This window comes from Penicillium arizonense, assembly GCF_001773325.1.
Source record: "Penicillium arizonense strain CBS 141311 chromosome Unknown PENARI_contig005, whole genome shotgun sequence".
In the NCBI taxonomy this organism is placed as follows: domain Eukaryota; kingdom Fungi; phylum Ascomycota; class Eurotiomycetes; order Eurotiales; family Aspergillaceae; genus Penicillium; species Penicillium arizonense.
In genome coordinates, this window is record NW_019173282.1 from 136,098 (window position 1) to 156,713 (window position 20,616).

The following is a 20,616-nucleotide window of genomic DNA, read 5'->3' on the forward strand; positions in this document are numbered from 1 at the left end:
AAAGCATAAAAATGACATCTACAGCCCGACTCGAGCATCCTACAACTCAAACCCCAGTGCAACATGAATTTGGAACAAGTAACAACCACCCTTTCCCACGGGAAATGATCGGTCAACCCATCTGCATCGAGCTCGATACCGCCATCCCAAGCCCCCAATCAAGGGATATCGATATCGATATACCGCTCCCAACCCGACACCTGCACCAGCACCGGCACACAACTTGCACGGATATCCCTTGATCAAGAACGAGCTGCAGATGCAGATCTTCAACCAGCGGTGTGTACGTATCTCCCGTTCCTCGTGCGAGAGAACCTTGAAGCCTATGCAGGTCTCTGCACAGGTACATCTACCTACATCATACATGTCTATCGCATCGTACAGTCCAGTAGCTGGCCTATCTCCATCCCCATCCCCAGCATTCCCCGATTCCCCAGCTAAACCCAGTCCAACCCGCAAAACCCGAAACTATGTTTTGATATTCTTCATTGGAATAAAGAAAATTGGTGGAAAGGTCTAAGACATCTCCCTGATAGCCGAGACAATACTCCCACCCACCCTCCTTAAACCCAAACCCAAACCCAAACTCATCTAGATCGGCATTGAATCTGCAGCTTGCTCCAAATCTATAGACATATTCTCCTTCGAGAATGTGGCAGTCTACTCTACAACCACGCGCAAATCGAGACACATTAAACGTTGTTACGAGTACAGTATATGTAAGTTACAATCCAATCTGAGACTGACACACGCCTCAACGAAGAACAACCCAGTATGGCAAAGTCCATCAGCCAGCAGCCCAGAAACGGCACTGCAATCGCACTCGGCAGCTTGGATCTAGTTTTAGATCTTGCTGTACTGTAGTGTAGTCCCGGCCGTAGGAATGGTTTCATCGTACATGATACATGATACAAACCCACCCTGCAGCCCGCCCCAGTCTGTCTATGTGCATGCATTCCTCGATCGACAACCGCTCATCGCTCACTGAAACAAGCTAAGCCAAGCTGAGGTGACCTCCCCGGGGTCCGGGTGGGAGCGCGCGCGTGGATGATAGACCGGGTGTATGCGGGCGTTAAGGTTGACATTCTGGAATGTTGAGATGGGGGAAGAAACGGTGAGCGGACCCCTCTTCTCCTACAGAATACACTGGACTCTAGACTGGTGATCTGAATTTGAATTGGATTGGATTGGATTATGTTGGGGTTGTTTCGCGCTTGAGCTCTGGCGTGGTTTCTCCTCTCGAGCCCTGGAGGTCCCTGCGCGGGCTTATCCAAGTGGGGAGTAGGTGTATTTCGCACATGATTACGGGAATATGGGACTATAGAAATCTGAGAATATAAAATAAAATATGAGTGAATTGAAGTTGAACATGACGTTTTACAAATGGTGGGGGAGGCCAGTTCATAGTGTGTTAGTATGTCGTACATGAGAACGTCTTATCTGAGATGTTTCAGGGCTATACCGGGCACACTAACACATTGGCGCAGTGGATTGCCACGCAGGGGGCAACTGGCGGTGAATCCGATCTAGCCCTTCCTACGTGGTCGTCACCATAGCCAGTCATTGTCGCGCCGGACCATCGATCGGCGGGCTGCTGCAGCCCAAGGCCAATCATCGGCAAAAGAGGCATAGTGAATGGGTTTTAGTCTCGTTACACATTTGGCCCGAGCGATCCTGGTTATTTCGGAGATATGAGAGCTTAGGGATTACTTGTCTCCAATGGCGGAATGACTCGATATTGTGGCGGTTGGGGACGGCTACGGCGGTTGAATTACTCGTCCCCCGAAGTCTTAGTGTTACATGTGTTGACCAAGTCTCAACCTTGAACGTGCAGTCGATCTCTTGGCTCCACGGGACAATGCAATGCGAGGTTAAATCCAGTTGCACGGCCCCCAAGGCCATCACGCCCGATCCTGGCGTGGTGCACTGTCATTCGTGAGTGAGGGCGTCTCGCTCGTACAAGGAAATTATCAGGGCGTCACATGAAGAGGCTAGCTTAATTGCCGTACAACACATCAGTTCAGCTCAGGGAACATCCCTGTCGACTCGGCCAATTTCTCCCCTCGTGTCCCTCAAAGGCCTTGTACCCATTGTGTCCCAAGTCTGACGGCCTTATCTGGCATCAACGTCCGCCCAGACGGCTTCGGGCATAACCTGTTGAGGTACAACATGGAGCATGGTCCGTGAGACATAGACTAGTACACTACACTACTGTAAGTAAGCACGTAGACAATAGAGAAACGCAATTTAATTAAATTAAATCTCGTCGGAAAGTCTGGAGTCTGCACGGACAGAGTCCGCTGCAGGGTAACTCGCTGCAAGGTACGGACGAACCCGTCGATCGAGCATAGTCAAGTGGAGGAAAACGCCTCTAATATTGCTCTCTCCGTATGTAACCTTTAAACCTATCCACCGGGCTGATTACGCGGGAAGCCTCGGGCGATCAGAAATAAAGGAGCTTTGGCGTTACATAGTATGTCGCCCCAGGACGAACCTTGGACTATCAGTCATATAATAGTATGGGATATAAGTTAATGGAAGAATTGCAAATGATCATCTCCTTGCATTTCGGGCTCAACGGCCTTTGTCCGATACATCACAAGTGCGGAGAGGGACGATGACTGTGTGGTGGGGCGTCGCTAGTTCGAGTGGACTCTCGCTTGATCTGGCTCACCCGGAGTACATTGCGGTCCGTGACTTGGGGATAAACCGAGTATTCTGCAGTTCGGAGAACATAGAAAGATAGAGAGAGAGAGACGCAAAAGCCACAACCGACGGTCTTCAAAACCTCCGTAGACTATTTCCCTTTCCAGAGCATAGGCGGATCCCCTGTACGCTGTATGTGCAGCGGGTATCGGGCCGTCGATAGCGACCTGCCATGGTGCAGGGATCTGTCGCCCCCTCTTTTCTACTTTTTCTACCGTTTCCGCTTTTTTTTTTGTTTTGGCTTTTCCTCTGTACCTGCTTTGCCCTAAGGCTTTGGGTTTGCCCTCTAGTATACCCGTTCGCAGATTCCATGCGTCTTTAGCTGCGTATAAACTACGTTTTTAACAGTGTAAGGAAAACCTAAGGGAAATAAAGGTGAATGCCATTGACAGTTGCTCCCCGTTTCTCCCCGACCCCGGTTCACCGACCTCTCAAGGGTCTGTGTGGCGGGCTCGACTCGAGACCGGCGCCACTCTGGAGAATCCACTTTGCGATAATCCCATGGGAAATAGGAAATTACAAAATCAAAAATTGGAGAATTGGAGAATTAGGCAAAGGAATTATGGTGGAATTCATACTATTCCTCAATAATAGCCAGGATTAACGATTTAGCCCTAGACCCATCTACGGTGGTCCATGCATGCGAACTGAAGCAATGACCATGGATTAGCTGTCACGGATGCGTGGAAAAGATGACATCTGTCACCTTGGAACTCTTTGTCCGAGATAGAGAATAATAGCTATGACAAAAAGCTAGAAATGTAAGGAGACTCTATGATTCCCCTTGGAAGAAATAAGCGGTGTACTGGGTCGAGCTGTCTTGACATCCGTCACTTTGCCCCTTGCTGGGATCTGGCTTCCTTTTTTTTTTTCCCTTTTTGTTGAGAGCTTTTGGGGAAAGAGACTAATTTGATTTTTACAATATTTGCTATGATTATTATCCTAACTATGCAGGATATTGGGTCACAGTGTAAGTCATCTGTCAAAGCCGATTTATCGGGCAATCCGATCTCCACATACATGTACAAAACAAAAGAAAAAAAGGAGTCTCTCATTGTCACGGGGTCTTCCAGGCCAGATTGTGATGCTACGTGTGAATCTCATTTCAATCCGGGCTAAAATTGGGTGGTTGGACAGGAATCCATTTTTCCTTTTTCCATTTCTATTTTCTATTTTCCAAATTATTTTTTGTTTAAATTTTTCCAAGCTTCCCAATTTCTCCTCTCTCTTTCGGTAAACGCCTGGACTCTGACTGGTGACAGGGATCCCTCAGAGAACAGACCCTTGATCGCCTCAAGCCACCCGTGTTTCGTGGTGCCCTCTGAGCCACTGATTTTCCCCTCTGCATCCCTAGGGTGTGACGAGCTTTCTCTGTTTCTTTTTGTCCCCCACCATTACTCACGGCCCGCCTGAATAGATCGTCCCGAACCATAGCCGTATTCTACTACTGTATACAATACAATTAATGAGTTGGTCCACTTAGGTCGGTTATAGCCGTAGACTCTGAAGCGACGGTGTTAAAAAAAACTTGTCTAGGGTCGACCGGTGTCGGCCTCTCTCAGTAATTATTCCGGAGAGGTTCGGCCGGTGTGTTCGGACCTTGCAGGCTAGAGAAGCGCTCGCAATCGACAGTGCAGCCGCCGCGCATTGCCGGGTTCAAGTTGTTTTGCACGATGAAAGAGATCTAGGCGAGACTACAATATACACGTTAACCATGGTAGCTGTCTCTCCCCGGCCATCATCCGTGGTTCACCGAGTGGGACCCGCGTGGATTCCCAAACATCAACTGTCATCAACATGTAAATAATTACATATATGATAATAAATAATAACTCATATTAATCGATCGATCCCCACTAACCTCCTCTAGATCCAGCGGGCCTATCCCGGCCGATCAGCGCAGTCACACAGACCAGGATGCCTAATCGGTATAGCCATGTTAACGCTGATCCGGAGAGTCCTTGCTTGGTGGCGTACAGTGAAAAAAAGAGAAAATAATAATTAGAAAAAAGACATCGAGTCTAGAGGATCAGTCTCCACTGTCCTCTCTCTCTCAAAAGACGGGGCGAGCCGGGATTTCTGCAGACTTCTTCTCTTCTTCTTAGACACCTTAGTCAGCTCTTTCGTTTTCCCTCCACTGATCGACTTTCCCGCTGCGGCTCAGCGTCATCTTCTCTTCTCTGTAAGTTTGTGTGTTTTCTGTTTTCTCTGTTTCCTCCTATTTTTATCCTCATCTTCATTTCTATCATCATTATTCTCATGTTTTGCCTTTTCTCAAACGCCTCTCCAGCCTGCAGCGCATAGGGATGCGTTTGCTGCACCACCCCAGCCTCCACCTTTCTGTACGTCTAACCGCGCACTTCCCTCCTCCCCCCTCCCCTCGACTTGTCTGAGACTTTGGCTTTTCTTTCCCCCTACCTTCCCGGCTTCGGCCTTATTTTTACCACTCTATGCGCTCCATTTCACATGTTCTTCTTCCATTTGCATGACCTGAAACGACCAACTTACGTGATCCCCTAGTTCCCTGGAGCTTCGACCTAGAGTATTCGACCTTCCGATGTGTTCGATTTCTCACGACTCTTAATGATATTGATGACACTTCTATGCTGAAGTCCCTTTTTGTCTATTTGACCCAAAAAAAGTCTATCTTGTGCTTTCCCTTCGGCCTCGAGTTTTGAAGGTGACGATTTACTACGCTTTCCCACGACTATTTGCCCCTGCATTGCGTCTTGCATCTTTGCTTTGACTGAAAGCCGATTGATACTTTGTTTGCATATCCGTGCAACATCCTCAGTTCCTGTGGTTTCCCCACGATTCTGCGCCGATCCCACTCATAGCACGCCGGACCTTTACCCACGTCCGACGTTCGCTTTATCTTCTGCTCTTTCAAACCGTTTCTTCGTGCAACCGAAAAGCTGGAGCTGCCGTCGATCTCGCAGGTCCACACCCGCGGTCCTGCTGACATCCCCTGGTACAACCCTCACGCGGCCGAACGACCGTTATTGTCCGGCGACAAACTCCCCGCTCTGAGCTTGCCGACAGCCACCCAGGGCATCTCCCGAACCGCCTATCAAGACCACAATTCTGCCAACTCCAGCGCCCGCACGAGTCTGTCTGGGGCTTCCATCCCGGTTAACGAGCCTAGGAGCCCTCCGCCCTCTGCGGACCTCTCTGGCACCCAGGGCCGATTATCACTGGACTCCTCTGCCGCGACGGAATATAGTCTTCCGCCCTCGGTCAACGACGGATACTACCCCAGCCCGACTTCTCTCGGCAGCATGAACCAAGCCCAGCCGTATATGGATGTTCACTCACACATGTCCTCTGCTCAATCATACGCTCCCCAAGGTACAACCGCTGGCGCCATGTCCCATTATCAGTACCCCCAGCAACCTCCAGTTATGCAGCCCTCTGCCTCTTACGCCCCCGTCTCCTACCCCCAGTATGGCTACCACACCGGGGCCACATCTCCACCAACAGGACAGCCTCCGAGCTCTATGGGTGGCCAGATGCCCGCCCAGTTGCTGCCCTTGCCTGGTAAGCTCCAAAGCATAAGCGGGGTCGATGATTATTCTGATCGTTATCAAGTGAACAATCACGGCGTGGCACCTGCGGGTGGTTATGGGAACAACACGGGCGCTCCCCTTCAGGGATTTGTCTTTGACCCTACCGGTCAAGTGGCACCCCCGGGAGCGAAGCCGCGAGTGACGGCTACTCTGTGGGAAGACGAAGGAAGCCTCTGCTACCAGGTGGAAGCGAAGGGAGTCTGCGTGGCTCGACGTGAGGGTGAGTTTAACATGATCATCAATTGAAAGAATTTGGCTGACTCGATTGCAGATAACCACATGATCAACGGCACAAAGCTGCTAAATGTGGCTGGCATGACCCGTGGTCGACGTGATGGGATTTTGAAGAGCGAGAAGCTCCGCCACGTTGTGAAGATTGGACCAATGCATCTGAAGGGTGTCTGGTATGAATTTTGAAACTTAACATGGTAAATCAAACCACTAACGATTCTCACAGGATTCCATTCGAGCGTGCTTTGGAATTTGCGAACAAGGAGAAGATCACTGATCTCTTGTACCCGCTCTTTGTGCACAACATCGGTGGCCTGCTGTACCACCCAGCCAACCAGACTCGCACTAACATGGTGGTGCAAGAGTCACAGCAGCGGCGCATGGAAGGCCCACCACCGGGCCCCCAGCGCACGCCCTCTGGGCCTCAGCAACCTCCCAATCTTCACCACCATCACTCCCTGCAGACCCCCATGTCTTCTCACATGTCGCAAGCCCCAATGTCCGGGCAGCCGGGGTCCCGCCCAGGTCTTGACCGGGCCAACACTTTCCCCACCCCCCCAGCTAGCGCATCCAGCGTGATGGGAGTGACAAACCAAGGTAGTTCGTACGAATGGGGTGGCCAGGCCATAAACTCTAGTGTGCCGCACACTCAGCCCCTGTCAATTGACACTACGCTGAGCAACCAGCGCTCCATGCCCACCACGCCGGCGACGACACCCCCCGGCCATAACATGCAGCACGGCCTTGCCTCTTACCAAGGCCAGCCGGGTTACGACAGTAAGCCTTACTATTCGGCTGCTCCCCAGTCCCAATCTCAATACGCCCCACACACGCCATTGACCCAGTCAGGGATGCCCAGCTACGGCCAGTCTCTGCCGGGCAGCTACATGAAGAACGATATGGCTCCACCCAATCCCAGAGCCCCTGGTGCGGCTGACCCGGAGAGCACAGAACGCCAGCCGGAGCATTACTCGCGGAGTAACGGTGCGCCCGGCGACTCTGTCCCAGAGCATGAACAGGAGTACCTGCAGGACCACAACAGTGGCTATAACTCCAACCGGAACTCCTACACCTACACCACCAACCCCTCCGTCACTTCATTGACTGGCGAGCACTCGCAGCTCACCCCGGAGATGACCAGCTCGCCTTCACAGCAGAATGGGTCGGGTCGCATGACTCCTCGCACAGGTGGTGCGCCTCCCCACTGGGCCTCCGGGTATAACACTCCTCCCCGCCCTGCCGCTGCCACGACTCTGTACAACGCCGTCAGCGACACCCGCGGTACTCCCGCGAACGGTGCGTCAGACCCGTACTCCATGGCGTCCTCCTCGACGCCAGTCTACTCGACTGTCAATGGATCCATCGGCTCGGGCAGCAAGCGCATGCGCGAGGATGACGATGTCATCCGCCCCGACACTGGTGCAGAGTACGAGACCAAGCGCCGCAAGACAATCACTGATAGTACAATTGGTGGTCCAGTCGGCGGTGCTCCAATCCTACAGCCCATGAAGACGAGCGGAGTCATGGCTCGCCATCGCTGAAAGGCGTCGGTGACATCCACAGCCTTTTATGATTGTGTGAGCTCTTAGCTATCTTTTGTTTGGTCATTGTTCGTTTTTCATGGTTTTGTTTATTGTTTTGTTGGTCCATTTCTCGGTCGGAGTTTTTCATGATAGACTGCGCATGCTCCACACACCCGCGGTGGCGTCGCGGACTCTCTTCTCTCAAAGTGTCCCTTACCACACTCCCACATTCCCCCAATGCATGATGACACCTCAGGGCTTGTAATCCTGTTGATTTCGAAACGAAACGAAGCTCATTTGTTGTCTGTGTTTTCTGTTCCTGTCTCTGTTTGCGTTCTGTTTCATGTTTCAGGGAAAGAATATCTCGGGTTTGGCTTTGAGAACAATGATCCTGTGTGGTACGAGGCGCTGATCTGAAACTGATATATTCTCACATGGCAATTTGGCATTTCAACTTGAGCCTTTTGTTTGTTGGAATGGGTTCAGATCCGCCCGGCCTTGATGACTATGATGTGACGAATTTCTTATGAACGAATTTTCTATGTGTAACGGGGCCATTCATTTAATTGCTTTGACTCGTTTGTTTTTTTCTTGGATTTCCTATTCATTTGTTTTGTTGGGTTGAAAAGGATACTGTGGCATGGGCTTTTTCTTTTTTTGCGCCCTCCTCCACCAACCCCTAACTCTTTAGAGAGATGATTATCATGCTAATGAACGGTTATGAACTCTTGGTCTGCATGTCTTAGCGACATACAGCGTTGGTTTTTGGTTCAGTCGAATTCATTGATATTCTCCACCTTTTGTAGTGCCCTAGTAGTCTGTAGCCTACTGTACAATGTAGATCGCAGTAGACCAAAGATAGATCCCCCCACTCAACTTAGACATCGAGTTACAAGTAAATGTCAATCCCAAGCTCCGAAGCCTCCAAGCCACCCAAACCAAGCAAAAATCGGGGAATGCTCCCCTTCCAATCCTGCCACTCCTCCGCCCCCAAACGAAGATGTATACCCGTCAGCGGGAAGGGGGAATACTTCCCCCTTCAACATAAGAAACATAAAAAAGGTTTATACCTGGCGCCCTCAACATCCCAACATCTTAGACCATATGCCCAGATACCTCTTCTCCAGATCCACCACTTCTATCCATCCACTCCCTGTCCCGGAATTGGTCAGTATTTGTGAATCTGGGGTTGAGTCTGGGGTAGCCGCATGGTTGATTCGTCCTAATCTCTTCATGGCTTATGATATTTGGCCTTTCTGAGGCTTTACTGACTGAGGTGTGAGGCGATGAGGTGAGGGGGTTATCGCGGGTTTCTTTTCGTTCTTGGGTTCTTCGGTGTGTATAAAGATGGGCATGGGACGAGTCATCTTGTTGCTTTTGTCTATTACGACAGGAACTTGTCATCTCATCTCATCTCTTTTTCTGGGCTTCTTCTTTTGATACTGATATCGATTTCAGATCTTTGATCAGTATCTACTCACTATGGATTCCAAACTTGATCGTCATCTCTTGATGATAACAAGGCTGATATCATCCATGAAGAACTGGCAAGGCTCGAAGAACTGGATGACTCGATTGAAGAAACTGACCCAGGCTGGGCTGTCTGGTTGATTGCCTGTACAGTATCGATGGGAGGGTTTTTATTCGGTATGTACACATCCAGGTCATTCCCCCTATAACATCCAAATCTAACACAGAAAAGAGGCTACGACACAGGCGTAATCTCCGCCGTCCTCGTAAACCTAAACAAAGATCTAGGCAACATTCTCAGCAGCAAAGAAACAGAATTGATAATCTGTTTGTTGCTTTTGGCCAGCTTGTTTCTTATGCCCTTGGAGCGGGTTTCACGCCTGTTGCGAATGGGTGGCGGTATATGGTTGCGCTTGGGGCTGTGCCGGCTATCTTTTTGGCGGTGCTTATGCCTAGGTGTCCCGAGTCATCTAGGCAGCTGGTTTCTCATGGGCGGTTTGAGGAGGCGGGCAGGGCTTTGGGGAAGATTTTCCTAATGCCAGTGAGGCGCAGGTTGCTCGTAAGATTCGGCTTATTGAAGCTGCTATTGAGGAGGGGGTGTTTCTATTTCGGAGAGGAGTTTGAAGTGGCAGTTTGGGAAGCTGTTCCTTGTTCCTGCTAACCGGGGGGCGCTTATCACGGCTTGTATGGTTATGGCTGGTGAGTTTAGTTCTTGGTGGATGGGGTTGGTGTGTTGTGCTAACTTGGTTGTTCTTTTAGTCTCTCGGCTTGGTGGTTTCAATACACTCATGTACTACTCGAGCACGCTCTTCTCAATGGTTGGCTTCGATAAACCTGTTGCGGTATCTATTGTTGTTGGAGGTACAAACTTCCTCTTTGGATTTGTCAATTCCGCAGTGATTGACAGATTCGGACGAGTCATTCTGATTGTCACCGTTCTCGGCATGGTTAGTAGCATAGCCATGTGCTCATATGAACACATTCTAAATATCCTTTTCTTCTTTAGTCCCTCTCGCTGGTAGTAACAGCAATCGGCTTCCACTGGATCCCAGTAACACACATGGACTCAGCATCAACAACAACCGCAGGCTCCGAATCCTGGGCAACAATCTTACTCCTAGTAACAATCATCCTCTACGTGGCCTTTTTCGCCGCAGGCGTCGCGCCAGTAGCATGGGTTGGCACGGAGCTTCTCCTACTTGAAGTGCGCGCACTGGGTACAAGGTCAATTCTGTGATTTGCTGGGGATGCAATTTGATCATCTCGAGTACGTTCTTGTCTATGATGAAAGCGATGACACCGAGTGGGACCTTTGCGTTTTACACGGGTATTTGCTTTGTTGGCTGGCTCTTTCTTCCGGCGTGTTATGCCGAAGTGCATGGTATGCCGCTTGAGGATGTTAGTGTTGTCTTTGAGAAAGGGTTCGGGGTCAAAGAGGCGAAGATTTTGCAGAAACAGATTAAGGAAAGGAAGAGGGCTGAAGTTAGGCAAGAGGGGGTGTTGTAGATGAGTGTACAGTGGTGTAACAAAAGTATTTGACCTCCGGTACTTGGGCCCCTGACCGCCGTTGTAGACCGCCTACTATTTTAGACCATGAAACCTCGCGTTCATCAACACGCTAGTATACACGCTATATATCAACGCGTTTTAATGCAATTCTCGCAATTTTCTCATTAATTATGCCTCCTATACGTGGGAAGAGAGGCCCAGAGCTTGACTGCCTTACTAGGGCCAAAATCTGCGAATTACATACTACAAACGGCTGGGGTGCGACTACTATTAAGAAGATGCGCTTTCCCGACATTCCACGCTCAACTATTCAATATACCCTTACCCAAGAGGCAAAGCGTCAAAAACAGCAAAGCCTTCCACGCTCAGGCACCCCGAGGAAGCTTACTGGAGAGGATCGTGACCATATCTACGATACTATACAAGAAAATCCTTCAATATTGATCGAAGATCTACTTAAAGAGATCGATTTTAAGGTCCACCGCCAGTCAATTTGGCGTCTTACCCATGAAATGGGTCTTCGAAAATGGAGGAAAATGCAGCGGCCTTCTTTAACGCCTTTACACGCTGAAAAACGCCTAAATTGGGCCTAAAATATCAGCACTTTACGTCTGCAGATTGGGCCCGTGTCTATTGGTCTGACGAATGTACAATTGAACGTGGTATTGGACAGCGTCAAGAATGGACCTTTACACGTCCGAAAGACCAGCTTTTTCAGCATCACGAAGAAGGACATCAAGTACAAATGGTTCCGGCACGCGGGAAGCAAATTAAGCAGATGTTTTGGGCTGCTTTTTGTGGTTTACCGCTTCGTTCTGGCCTAATTCCACTATTCGGAGATCCGCAGTCTCGTCGCGGAGGCGTATCTTCACGCACAATTGAAGAGCTTTATCGGCGTATCCTACCTACGCTACTTAATAGTATTGATCAAAATGCTATTTTTCAGCAAGATAACGCGCCTGTACATACTGCATATATCGTACGGGACGCTCTTAATGAGATTGAATGTGAAATCATGGAATGGCCACCTTATTCACCTGATTTAAATCCTATTGAGAACCTATGGGCGCTGCTGAAAGCTGAAATATTGAAGCGTCACCCTGAGCTTATGCACCTACCAAATAACGAAGCTACGCTAGAATTACTAGTAAATGCTGCGCAAGAAGCATGGGAAACGCTAGATATTGAGATATTTCAGCATCTCTCCGAGACTATGCCACATAGGGTGGCTGATGTTATTAAGTATGATGGCTGGCATACTAGCTATTAAATTGAATTGAATTCCTGAGGTTTCTGCCAGGCAGTATTAAAAAGTGGGTCCAGGGGCCCGAAGTACCGGAGGTCAAATACTTTTGTTACACCACTGAGATTGTTACAGTAGGAGTTGAAATCAGATTCCCCTCTAGACACACACGCGTTGTTTCTCGGTTCGTATCCGAAACCACGCTATTCTGTATGTAGGCAGCCCTGGTAAGTAATCATTTTCTAAAAATACATTCTTTTAATACTAGGACGACTGTATTACGTATATCATTGTAAGGTACCCGAAACTCTAATACACCTCTATAACTTATGTTCGAGGACTTTATCGACTAGCTTCTTCGATACTGCGGAAGATGTCCTTAGCCAAAATCCGTCTTGGTTATGGATAATGTATTATTCTACCACGCTAGACGTATTGCGCAGATGTGTGCTAATGCTTGAGTCTAATTGGTTTATTTACCTCCTTATTCGCCGGACCTCAACCTAATTGAAGAGATTTTCGCCGAGCTCAAGAGCTTCACTAGGCGTAACCAGAGCCATTTTGAAGAAGACTATGATCAAAGATTTGATTCTTTTCGTGAATGGTGTATAAATAAGGTCGGTGCAAGAAAGGAGAGTGCTAGAGGCATGATAGTGGACTTTGGCGGATTACTTACATCCTGACCCCTGGCATACCGAGTGAGGATCTCATATTCATATTGATATTCCGCGATCATCATCATTTACTTATCAGAGGGTTCGCCATGAGCGCTGAAGAATTCCTCGCTGACGTCGAAGGCGGCGTGGTGCCGGTGGACTGCCACGAGAAAGTGCTGCGGATAGCATTCATCTATATGGACGAGGGGCTGTGGCTCGGCAGCGGCGTCTTTGATGTTGTCGAGAAGCTGCACGCGCGTGGATGGTCGTTCGGCGAGGGCGAGTTGAGGTTTAATCGGTAAGTTCCAATAGCACTGTACTACGAGTACAAAGACTGAAAATCACAGCACCCTGGATATATTCTACCTCGCCCAGCTCGCAGCGGCCATCTACCGCTCCACCGACCAACTTGAGGGTGACTTCCTCTCCCCTGATGATTTCCAGTCCTTCTACACCACACACCACGCACTCCTCCACTCCTCCGCATGGCGCTCTTATTACTCTACTGCCTTCCTTACCCAGCGCACCACAGCGCGCTTCCACCGCCTGCCTGACCTCCAAGACCTACCTGACTCTGACTCCCCGCTGGGGCTGCCGCGCCTGCGACCCCCCGCACACGCCACGAAACTCCCCCGCTGGGCCCACAACGTCGCGCGCACGCGCCGCAGGCAGCCCTCACTCCTGCTCGCGACTCTCACTGGATTAGCCCTCAGCACGCTCGAGACGACCATCACGCGCCTACGCATGGCCCGCAGCAGCGTGCCGCCCTACTCGGAGACGCAAGCGCGCTTCTGGCTTGAGTACATGGGGCTCGGTTCCCCTAGCTGATCTGGCTCAGCCAAGGCAGTTTCCCGGGAAGCGTGGGAGCCGAACATCTTCGGGATACTGGTCGCGCAGGGAGCGTATGATATGTACGCGTGGGAAGCAAAGTACTCGGCGCAGCTGTGGGAGGTGAGTGCGGCGAGGAGGGAGGTTGCTGAGCCGGATGTGGATGGCGTGTGGGAAAGTGAGGTGATGTGGTGTGGGTGGCCGGATGGTGGGGTGGGGTCGCAAGCATGGTGGAGGGGGTGGGAGGGAGAGGTTGGGAGTGAGGAGGAGGTGGAGTTTTTGGCTGCTGTTGCAGTGGAGGAGACGGTGGGGGTGAAGGCGGAGGTGGGTGAGTTGGACTTTGCAGTGCGGTCACATATGTTGCTTGGGGTGATGCGGGCTGCGGTTGAGGGGGGGCGGGAGAGGGATGTTTTTCTGGAGGAACTGGAGAGGGGGATGGTAGGGACAGGGAGGATTCAGGAGGGCAGGGCAGGGAGGTGGCTGAGGGAGGTCTTGGGGGTCGTGGAGCCATATGTGAGGATATGGGAGGGTGTGTGGCCTGCTATAGAGGTGGAGAGGGGGGAGGTACTACGGCGGATCTTGCTGGAGAATGGGCAGCTCTTTGCAAGGTGGAAGCTTTCGCCGGTTTTGAAGGAGTTCAGTTTTGAGCTGGGTCCGAGGGAGTAGGAGTGGCAGGCATGCGTCTATTCAGATATTCAGGTCAATGGTGAGGACTGTGCTAGACTGAAGTTGTCTATTCTGGTATGCCTATGGCGCAGGTGGTGTGAGTAACTCAAGGGAATACAGTAAGTCGAAAAACTGGTGCGACCTACACTCTTCGATTGATACTCCAACCCTAATGCCAAGACATGCTGATCCCCATTAAAGATTTTATCCGAAATACCCCGGTGATATGTGTAGTGTATCTCTTTACTTACAATATATTTTTAACCACGCAACTCCTTGTAACTTCTATACATCTGACACCTCCATAACCCCCCCACCTTCAAACTAACTTCCCCATGGACGGCGTATTGTCGCCAAACTTAATCTCTTCTAAGCATGAGCTTATTTATGACATGATCCACAGTGGGGAGCTATTCGTATCGCAGATGATAAAGGCTGCTAGGTGCAATAGGAGCACAGTGCTAAGGATCTCTTCCAATATACGGATGTTTGACAGCGTCAAAGCACCGCCTAGTAAAGGTCGCCGATCAAGGGACATCACTCCAGTTATGCTAGAACCCTTTCTCGCACTTCCTTCGTTTCAGGAATCACTTGGCAGTAACAAATGAGTCATTTTTATTTCCGTCAGGAAGAATGGGTTCCTTACGACCTAGTACAATGCCAAGATCTGCAGCCCGCGTCGAGTACGAGCTTATGCAGCGCAGCAGTACCCGATTTGAGTCTACCCAAACATCTATTACTGTCCTCTCCCCTCAACTAAATATCAAGCAAACCCCCCTTTTTACCCTTATTTTTCTATCTTCCATTGCTCGCTCCTCTAAGACCCTACCTTCAAAATCCATTAACACAATCCCATCGAACATTACACAATGGTCCGTTTCTGCAACTCGCACCAACTTGTATTTGATTCAGTAGGCTAACAAACTCCCTAGAACCAAGTTTCTGATGTTGGACCCTGCCACGTCCATAACAGAATGCGATTGAGGAAGCCACACCTTAAAGACAACCTCCCAACCCAGCTATGTCTTCTATGTAATCGGGCTTTCTGCGTTGACCATAAGGGGAAGGAGGACGGTGTCTGTGAGATCAATCATGAGACATACTATCGTAATCATCCGGCGGCCCAGGAGTCCTTGTATCGGACGTATGAGGACTGGAAGAGAGATGGTGAGCAGCTGATGGTTGATGAGGCGTCGGGCAATGAGGGGGAGGTGGCAGGGGGTAAAACTAGGGAAAACTAGCGAGTCCTTGGGCAGACATTCCACATATGGCTCGCCCAAAGAGCCATGAATTTGACATGATCTTTGGGTAGGTATCAGAGAACTATTGAAGTACAGCATTACTCCCAATAAACATGGATAACGATCGCCACTATAACATCTAGACTAAATTACCTAAATTACTTCGTTGAAGGGTTGTAGGTAACTCCTCGCAAGACAGATAATGCAAGTGAGGAGTCTAGTATCATCATTGCGGGTTAGCTTCTACCGATAGCTATCACAGAGCGTAAAGTAAAGAGAGCTCTAGCTGATAGGCTGAGTCTTATGATAAGCAGGTTCACGAGTAGTCTACAGGTATAGTAAGCAATATAATATAGTCACTATTTGCAATGTCCGGCACGGAGTAATCCCCCAGATTTTCACTTGGACATAGGAAGTGGCAGAAGAGAGTGACCTTACCAGATTCTCGAGGCCCTCCCAGATCTGGGGCTTGAGTTGTTTGCAGTCCTATGGAAAATTCTAGTTCTTGGATCGCCAATTCAATTACAAGACAGAGCAACGTATTATAATTAGAGTAAGTCACTGTATTAATACTGTTTTTCAGAGGCGGGCAATCTCGCCTAATGTTTGGGGCCGTGGGAGGGCTGAGGACCAACATCGTTCGTGGTGTAAAATTGACATGAAAGAGATGTTTCCGGCATATTGTTCAGCCAGTCAAATTACGGTTGCCAGGCCTCACGCGATGAAGCCTCATATCAAATATGCGCCGAAAGACGACTAAAGCCTCTAATTAGGTCTTCGAATAGCCATATAGCAATGTACTCGGTGGAGAACCTGCCACGCCCCAAAGGACCAAGTCAGATATTCTAAAATACCTCTAACATATGGATAATCTAATAGCTTCAACTTGGGCCTTGAGGTTATCTAAACGTATAAGCTCGCTCCCAAGTTTCATGATTGTGGGATTATTGGACATTCAGTGCTGATGTGGAGATACGCAGGGACAGTCGTGAAAGAAATCCAAGTAAACAAAAACTTCCAGTAAAAGACAAAAGATTTATCAAATCATGCCTCGATGGATGATCCCTATTCAACAGTATTTTTTATTTCTTTGTTCGTCAATTCCGTTCCCCATACCAAGATCCAGTGCACAGTTCTGGCTTTCAAGACAGTAGAGTCTCTGAATGGAGCTTCGCACATTTGGATTCGACTGAAAGAAAATATACTTGAGCTTCAACCTGAAAGGAAAAGACCGCAACCAGTCTTTCAAGGGCCACATACCTTGAACTTGGATCAACCTTCTTTGTTGCATATGCTTTCTCAAAGAAATCCCAACAGCTCCACAGTCCACTTGATCATATTCTTGTCGTTTCATACTAGTGCTTATAGCAAGTTCTCATGTTTCTTGAGAGCTCTCTAGCTTTTCCTACAAGTATCTCTGTGATCTCTCATCATGCTAACATTCGTCTCGTTCCTCGCTCAAGTATAAACACTCTTCTTGAATTGAAGCTTAGGCTTCATTTAGAATTGGCTTCACAATGCCACCACACCGCAATGTACTCGCAAGGCAGCACAACACTCGTGGAAGCGTATCGACTCAAGGTACAGATAATACAGGTGATCCCATGGATATCTCAGCCTCGGCATCAGAAAGGCAATACCCAGGAAAAAGAGGAGCGACCACACCCTCTAGGGATATGCCACCTCCCAAGAGGACGAAAGCAACCGAGGAAAGAGAACCCAACTATGGTATTGGCGGCAGCCCGAATGATCCCACTTTCCGCAGAGCTCTCAGAGTCAAGGATTTAGATCTTCACAAATCCTATGTAAAGGAGTTCAAACGGGCAGCCGAAGCACAAAAAAAGCATAAAGGCCCGCGGCAACATTTCGAATACGATGGGCCAAAGCCTATGGCTGATATTACGCTTCTTCCAGATGATTGGAACTCCAACGAGCCCGACCTCGACGATGAGTAAGTTTTGATCGATGCCGAGCTCATATTCCGACATGAACTAACCGGGTTAATATAGAGACTGGGATGCTCAAATCAAAAGATGCAAGGAGAGAATTGAGGAAGGACTCATGACCCATGCCTATGAAGCCAAGCTCAAAGGGTTCGAGGAAGCTAAGGCTCGTGAAGCGTGAGTCTCCATACTCTTATCTTTCATTATAGCCACTAAAAAAGGACATAGCGCACTGATCAAATCAGTGGTGGGAGATAGCAATGAGCTATACAGTATGGCTGTTATCAAAAGACTGGCCACTCTCATGGAAATACAAGAGGATCTTGAGAACAAGGAGGACAAGACCAAGACCAAGACCGATCAGATTCCTAATGTGAAGGCCTTGGTGAAAGCCTATAGGAGTCATGAATTGGAATGGCACGAGGGACTGATTACTTATTGGTCTCAGGGGAAGAAACTATGCGAGCCAAGGCCATTTGATTGGGATGAGTTTGAGGCGGTAAATGACAAATACGAAGGCCACAAGGGCTTCTGGGTAGAAGGCTCGGACGTAGGTTTTCCCTAATCAAGGCCAGAAAATTTGAAGCTCAGTGTTTTTTTTTACTAGGTTGAAGCTGCTGGTACTAAGGAGGTCAATGCAATTATTTCATTCACACCTCGAGGCCCTGGACAGCTTTATTATGTAAGTTGGCCGGTTTTGCCTGCCCTTTTATCGCAATGCGACCCTTTATGCCAATGCTTACATTTTGATAGTACAAGGTTGCCTGCCGCTTTCCAAATTTCGCCTGGTGGCATGAGCTAGAGTTCATGTGGGACACCGGTTCCTCGCTGATGACCATGTATGAAGGCGATATTCGATCGCTTATGGGACCACAGATTGCTCCACAGGGCTATATTCCCGGAATACATCTATACCATGGTCCTCGAGTGCTTGGTGTCATTCAGGCCGCGGCTTACGGCGGTAATGCAATTAGCTTCGAGATGATTGAGATCGAGGTTTGCTTATTGGACGACCACCGAAAGAGAATGACACCATGGATCAGGAGATCAGTGGGTATTATGATGGGCTTACCTCCAGTCCCCGGCACTGGCGGATCGCCCAGGCTCGACGACAATTGGCTTCGGCATTGCGTGTACGTAGGCACTGCACCAGAGGTCTCTCAGGCACTGAGATTTGCTACCAGTCCCGGTGCGCTACATCTTCCAAACAGGGGAACTTGTATGGCTAATATACCACCCATGCCGAACTGGGTGCCGCCATTACAACCACTGTGGCGGACTCATATCCCTCCGCTCACAGCGGCGGTGCCGATGCCGCCAGGGCCTACGTGGCCCGAAGAGCCACCGAATATGCCACGGGCAGCACCGGGTGTCCCGTGAGAGATCCTGTGTTATATATACATTTGTATATGTATCATTCTCTTTCTTTGTTCTGCTTCTCATTCTTTCTTCTTTTTTTTGGTTGTTGCGCTGCTTCACTGATGTTTGTGACCATGGCCACGATGCCCTGCCAAATGATAAATCTCGGATATATATTGAATAAACAGACTCAGACCAAGTACAATTGAACCTAGTATGCCATTCTCTAGCAGTAAACACTCAACCTCGTACATACCTCAAGCCACGTGATCAGCACTACCCTAACCCAAAACGGCAAAACCAAAATACGCCTCAACCACGGTTCCATCGGCTGAACGTCATCGCAATATTTCAATTTTAAACCAGGGGCAACTCCAGCCCCATGCCATCCCCGACAGCCCTCAATACATCATGCCAAACGACCCAGCAAAACGGCCTGGGAAGCCAGCCGTTGAACCCAGCAACTACCTTATCTTTGATCCCTGGCAATCGGCTTCGACGGGCCACCAGATCGCAGACGCGGGCTGCACAACCCATGGTGTTGATTGGAGGAATACGCGCTCCACAAAGCTATCCCAACAATATAAACATGGAGATTGCATACCGGGACGGGGACAAACGCAGCTCCCAAGGGATGCAACGTCCACAGAGCCGACACTCGTGCCGGGTGCATTCAATGGCCAGACACACACAGAATCTCCACCGAGAACTAGTGGAGAGTGGGCTTGGGTGACGGAGGATGTAGCGAAGAAAAACCAAGCTGGCCTTCGCGATATCCGCAGTTTTATGGGCATTGGTAAGAGAAAGGCTGCTGACGAGCCCCGGGAGGTCAAGATGGATAAAACGGTACGGTACATCGAGAAAGAGAACCAGACTCAAGACCAAAGGCAGAAGGTGGACAGCCTCAAGCCAGACTCAGAGTCTGGCTCTTGTACTGGTGAGTCCAATCTCACTTTAAAAGCCAAATCGAACATCTTCGCCGGAGTCAGGATCTACATCAACGGATCGACACTTCCCCACATCTCCGACCACAAGTTAAAGCAGCTGCTCACTGCCCACGGCGCCAATTATGCCATCTACATGGCTCGAAAGACGGTTACTCACGTTCTGGTGGGCCGGCCCAGCGCCGTAGGCTCTGGTGCTGGAGGTGGTCTTTCTGCAAGCAAACTCCAACAAGAGATTGCGCGCGGTGGGTGGAAAGGTGTGAAGGTCGTTAATGTTGACTGGTATGCGCTGATTCTATTCTATGTAATTGGAATCACTTTTCTAACATGCTTGTATAGGGCCCTTGAGAGTATCAAAGCAGGTCGTCGACTTGCTGAGTCTCGGTTTCCTGGTATGCATGTTGCGGCGAAGGGGCAGCGGAGTGTTGCTGGCATGTTTGGGGCTCAGGCTCAGTCTGGTCAGTCCGGGGCGAAGAAGTGAATTGATCTAGCGAGTTGTTTCTTTTATTGCATACGTGTGTCACAACACGGCATCAGCGGCGGTTTGGATTGACATGCTGAAGTTTCGGCCTGTGCTTGTGATACCCAATGATCATTATGTTCTTTTCGTCTCAGTCAATCAATATTGCATATCGAACCCAATCTACCGAAGTACCTTGCTACGGTTTACTATGAAAACCGTAGTTGTCTGAGGATCATTCGTATTCTTTAGTTGATCATGTATCACCATT

The 20,616-nt window shown here is 49.4% G+C and overlaps 5 protein-coding genes across 5 annotated transcripts; all 5 read left to right on the forward strand.

Moving 5' to 3' along the window:
- Positions 1 to 2,617: 2,617 nt before the first annotated feature.
- PENARI_c005G02875 (KilA-N domain-containing protein) lies at positions 2,618 to 8,044 on the forward strand (the record flags this gene model as incomplete). The annotated part of the gene is made up of 5 exons (XM_022629647.1): positions 2,618 to 2,689; positions 5,544 to 6,243; positions 6,295 to 6,492; positions 6,544 to 6,676; positions 6,730 to 8,044. 5 exons carry the CDS (start codon positions 2,618 to 2,620, stop codon positions 8,042 to 8,044), a joined length of 2,418 nt encoding a protein of 805 aa, XP_022490434.1.
- Positions 8,045 to 10,182: 2,138 nt separating this feature from the next.
- On the forward strand, positions 10,183 to 10,733 carry PENARI_c005G07680 (myo-inositol transporter; the record flags this gene model as incomplete). Its single annotated transcript, XM_022629867.1, has 3 exons — positions 10,183 to 10,195; positions 10,256 to 10,443; positions 10,503 to 10,733. 3 exons carry the CDS (start codon positions 10,183 to 10,185, stop codon positions 10,731 to 10,733), a joined length of 432 nt encoding a protein of 143 aa, XP_022490568.1.
- Positions 10,734 to 13,011: 2,278 nt separating this feature from the next.
- Positions 13,012 to 13,732, forward strand: PENARI_c005G00720 (uncharacterized protein; the record flags this gene model as incomplete). Its single annotated transcript, XM_022629553.1, has 2 exons — positions 13,012 to 13,202; positions 13,252 to 13,732. 2 exons carry the CDS (start codon positions 13,012 to 13,014, stop codon positions 13,730 to 13,732), a joined length of 672 nt encoding a protein of 223 aa, XP_022490358.1.
- A 3,424-nt stretch (positions 13,733 to 17,156) lies between these two features.
- Positions 17,157 to 18,962, forward strand: PENARI_c005G06304 (uncharacterized protein; the record flags this gene model as incomplete). The annotated part of the gene is made up of 6 exons (XM_022629798.1): positions 17,157 to 17,590; positions 17,649 to 17,759; positions 17,811 to 17,967; positions 18,031 to 18,132; positions 18,190 to 18,264; positions 18,336 to 18,962. The coding sequence occupies 6 exons, from the start codon at positions 17,157 to 17,159 to the stop codon at positions 18,960 to 18,962; spliced, it is 1,506 nt and encodes a 501-aa protein (XP_022490595.1).
- Positions 18,963 to 19,352: 390 nt separating this feature from the next.
- Positions 19,353 to 20,366, forward strand: PENARI_c005G01674 (uncharacterized protein; the record flags this gene model as incomplete). Its single annotated transcript, XM_022629592.1, has 2 exons — positions 19,353 to 20,167; positions 20,225 to 20,366. 2 exons carry the CDS (start codon positions 19,353 to 19,355, stop codon positions 20,364 to 20,366), a joined length of 957 nt encoding a protein of 318 aa, XP_022490106.1.
- Between the last annotated feature and the right edge of the window lie 250 nt (positions 20,367 to 20,616).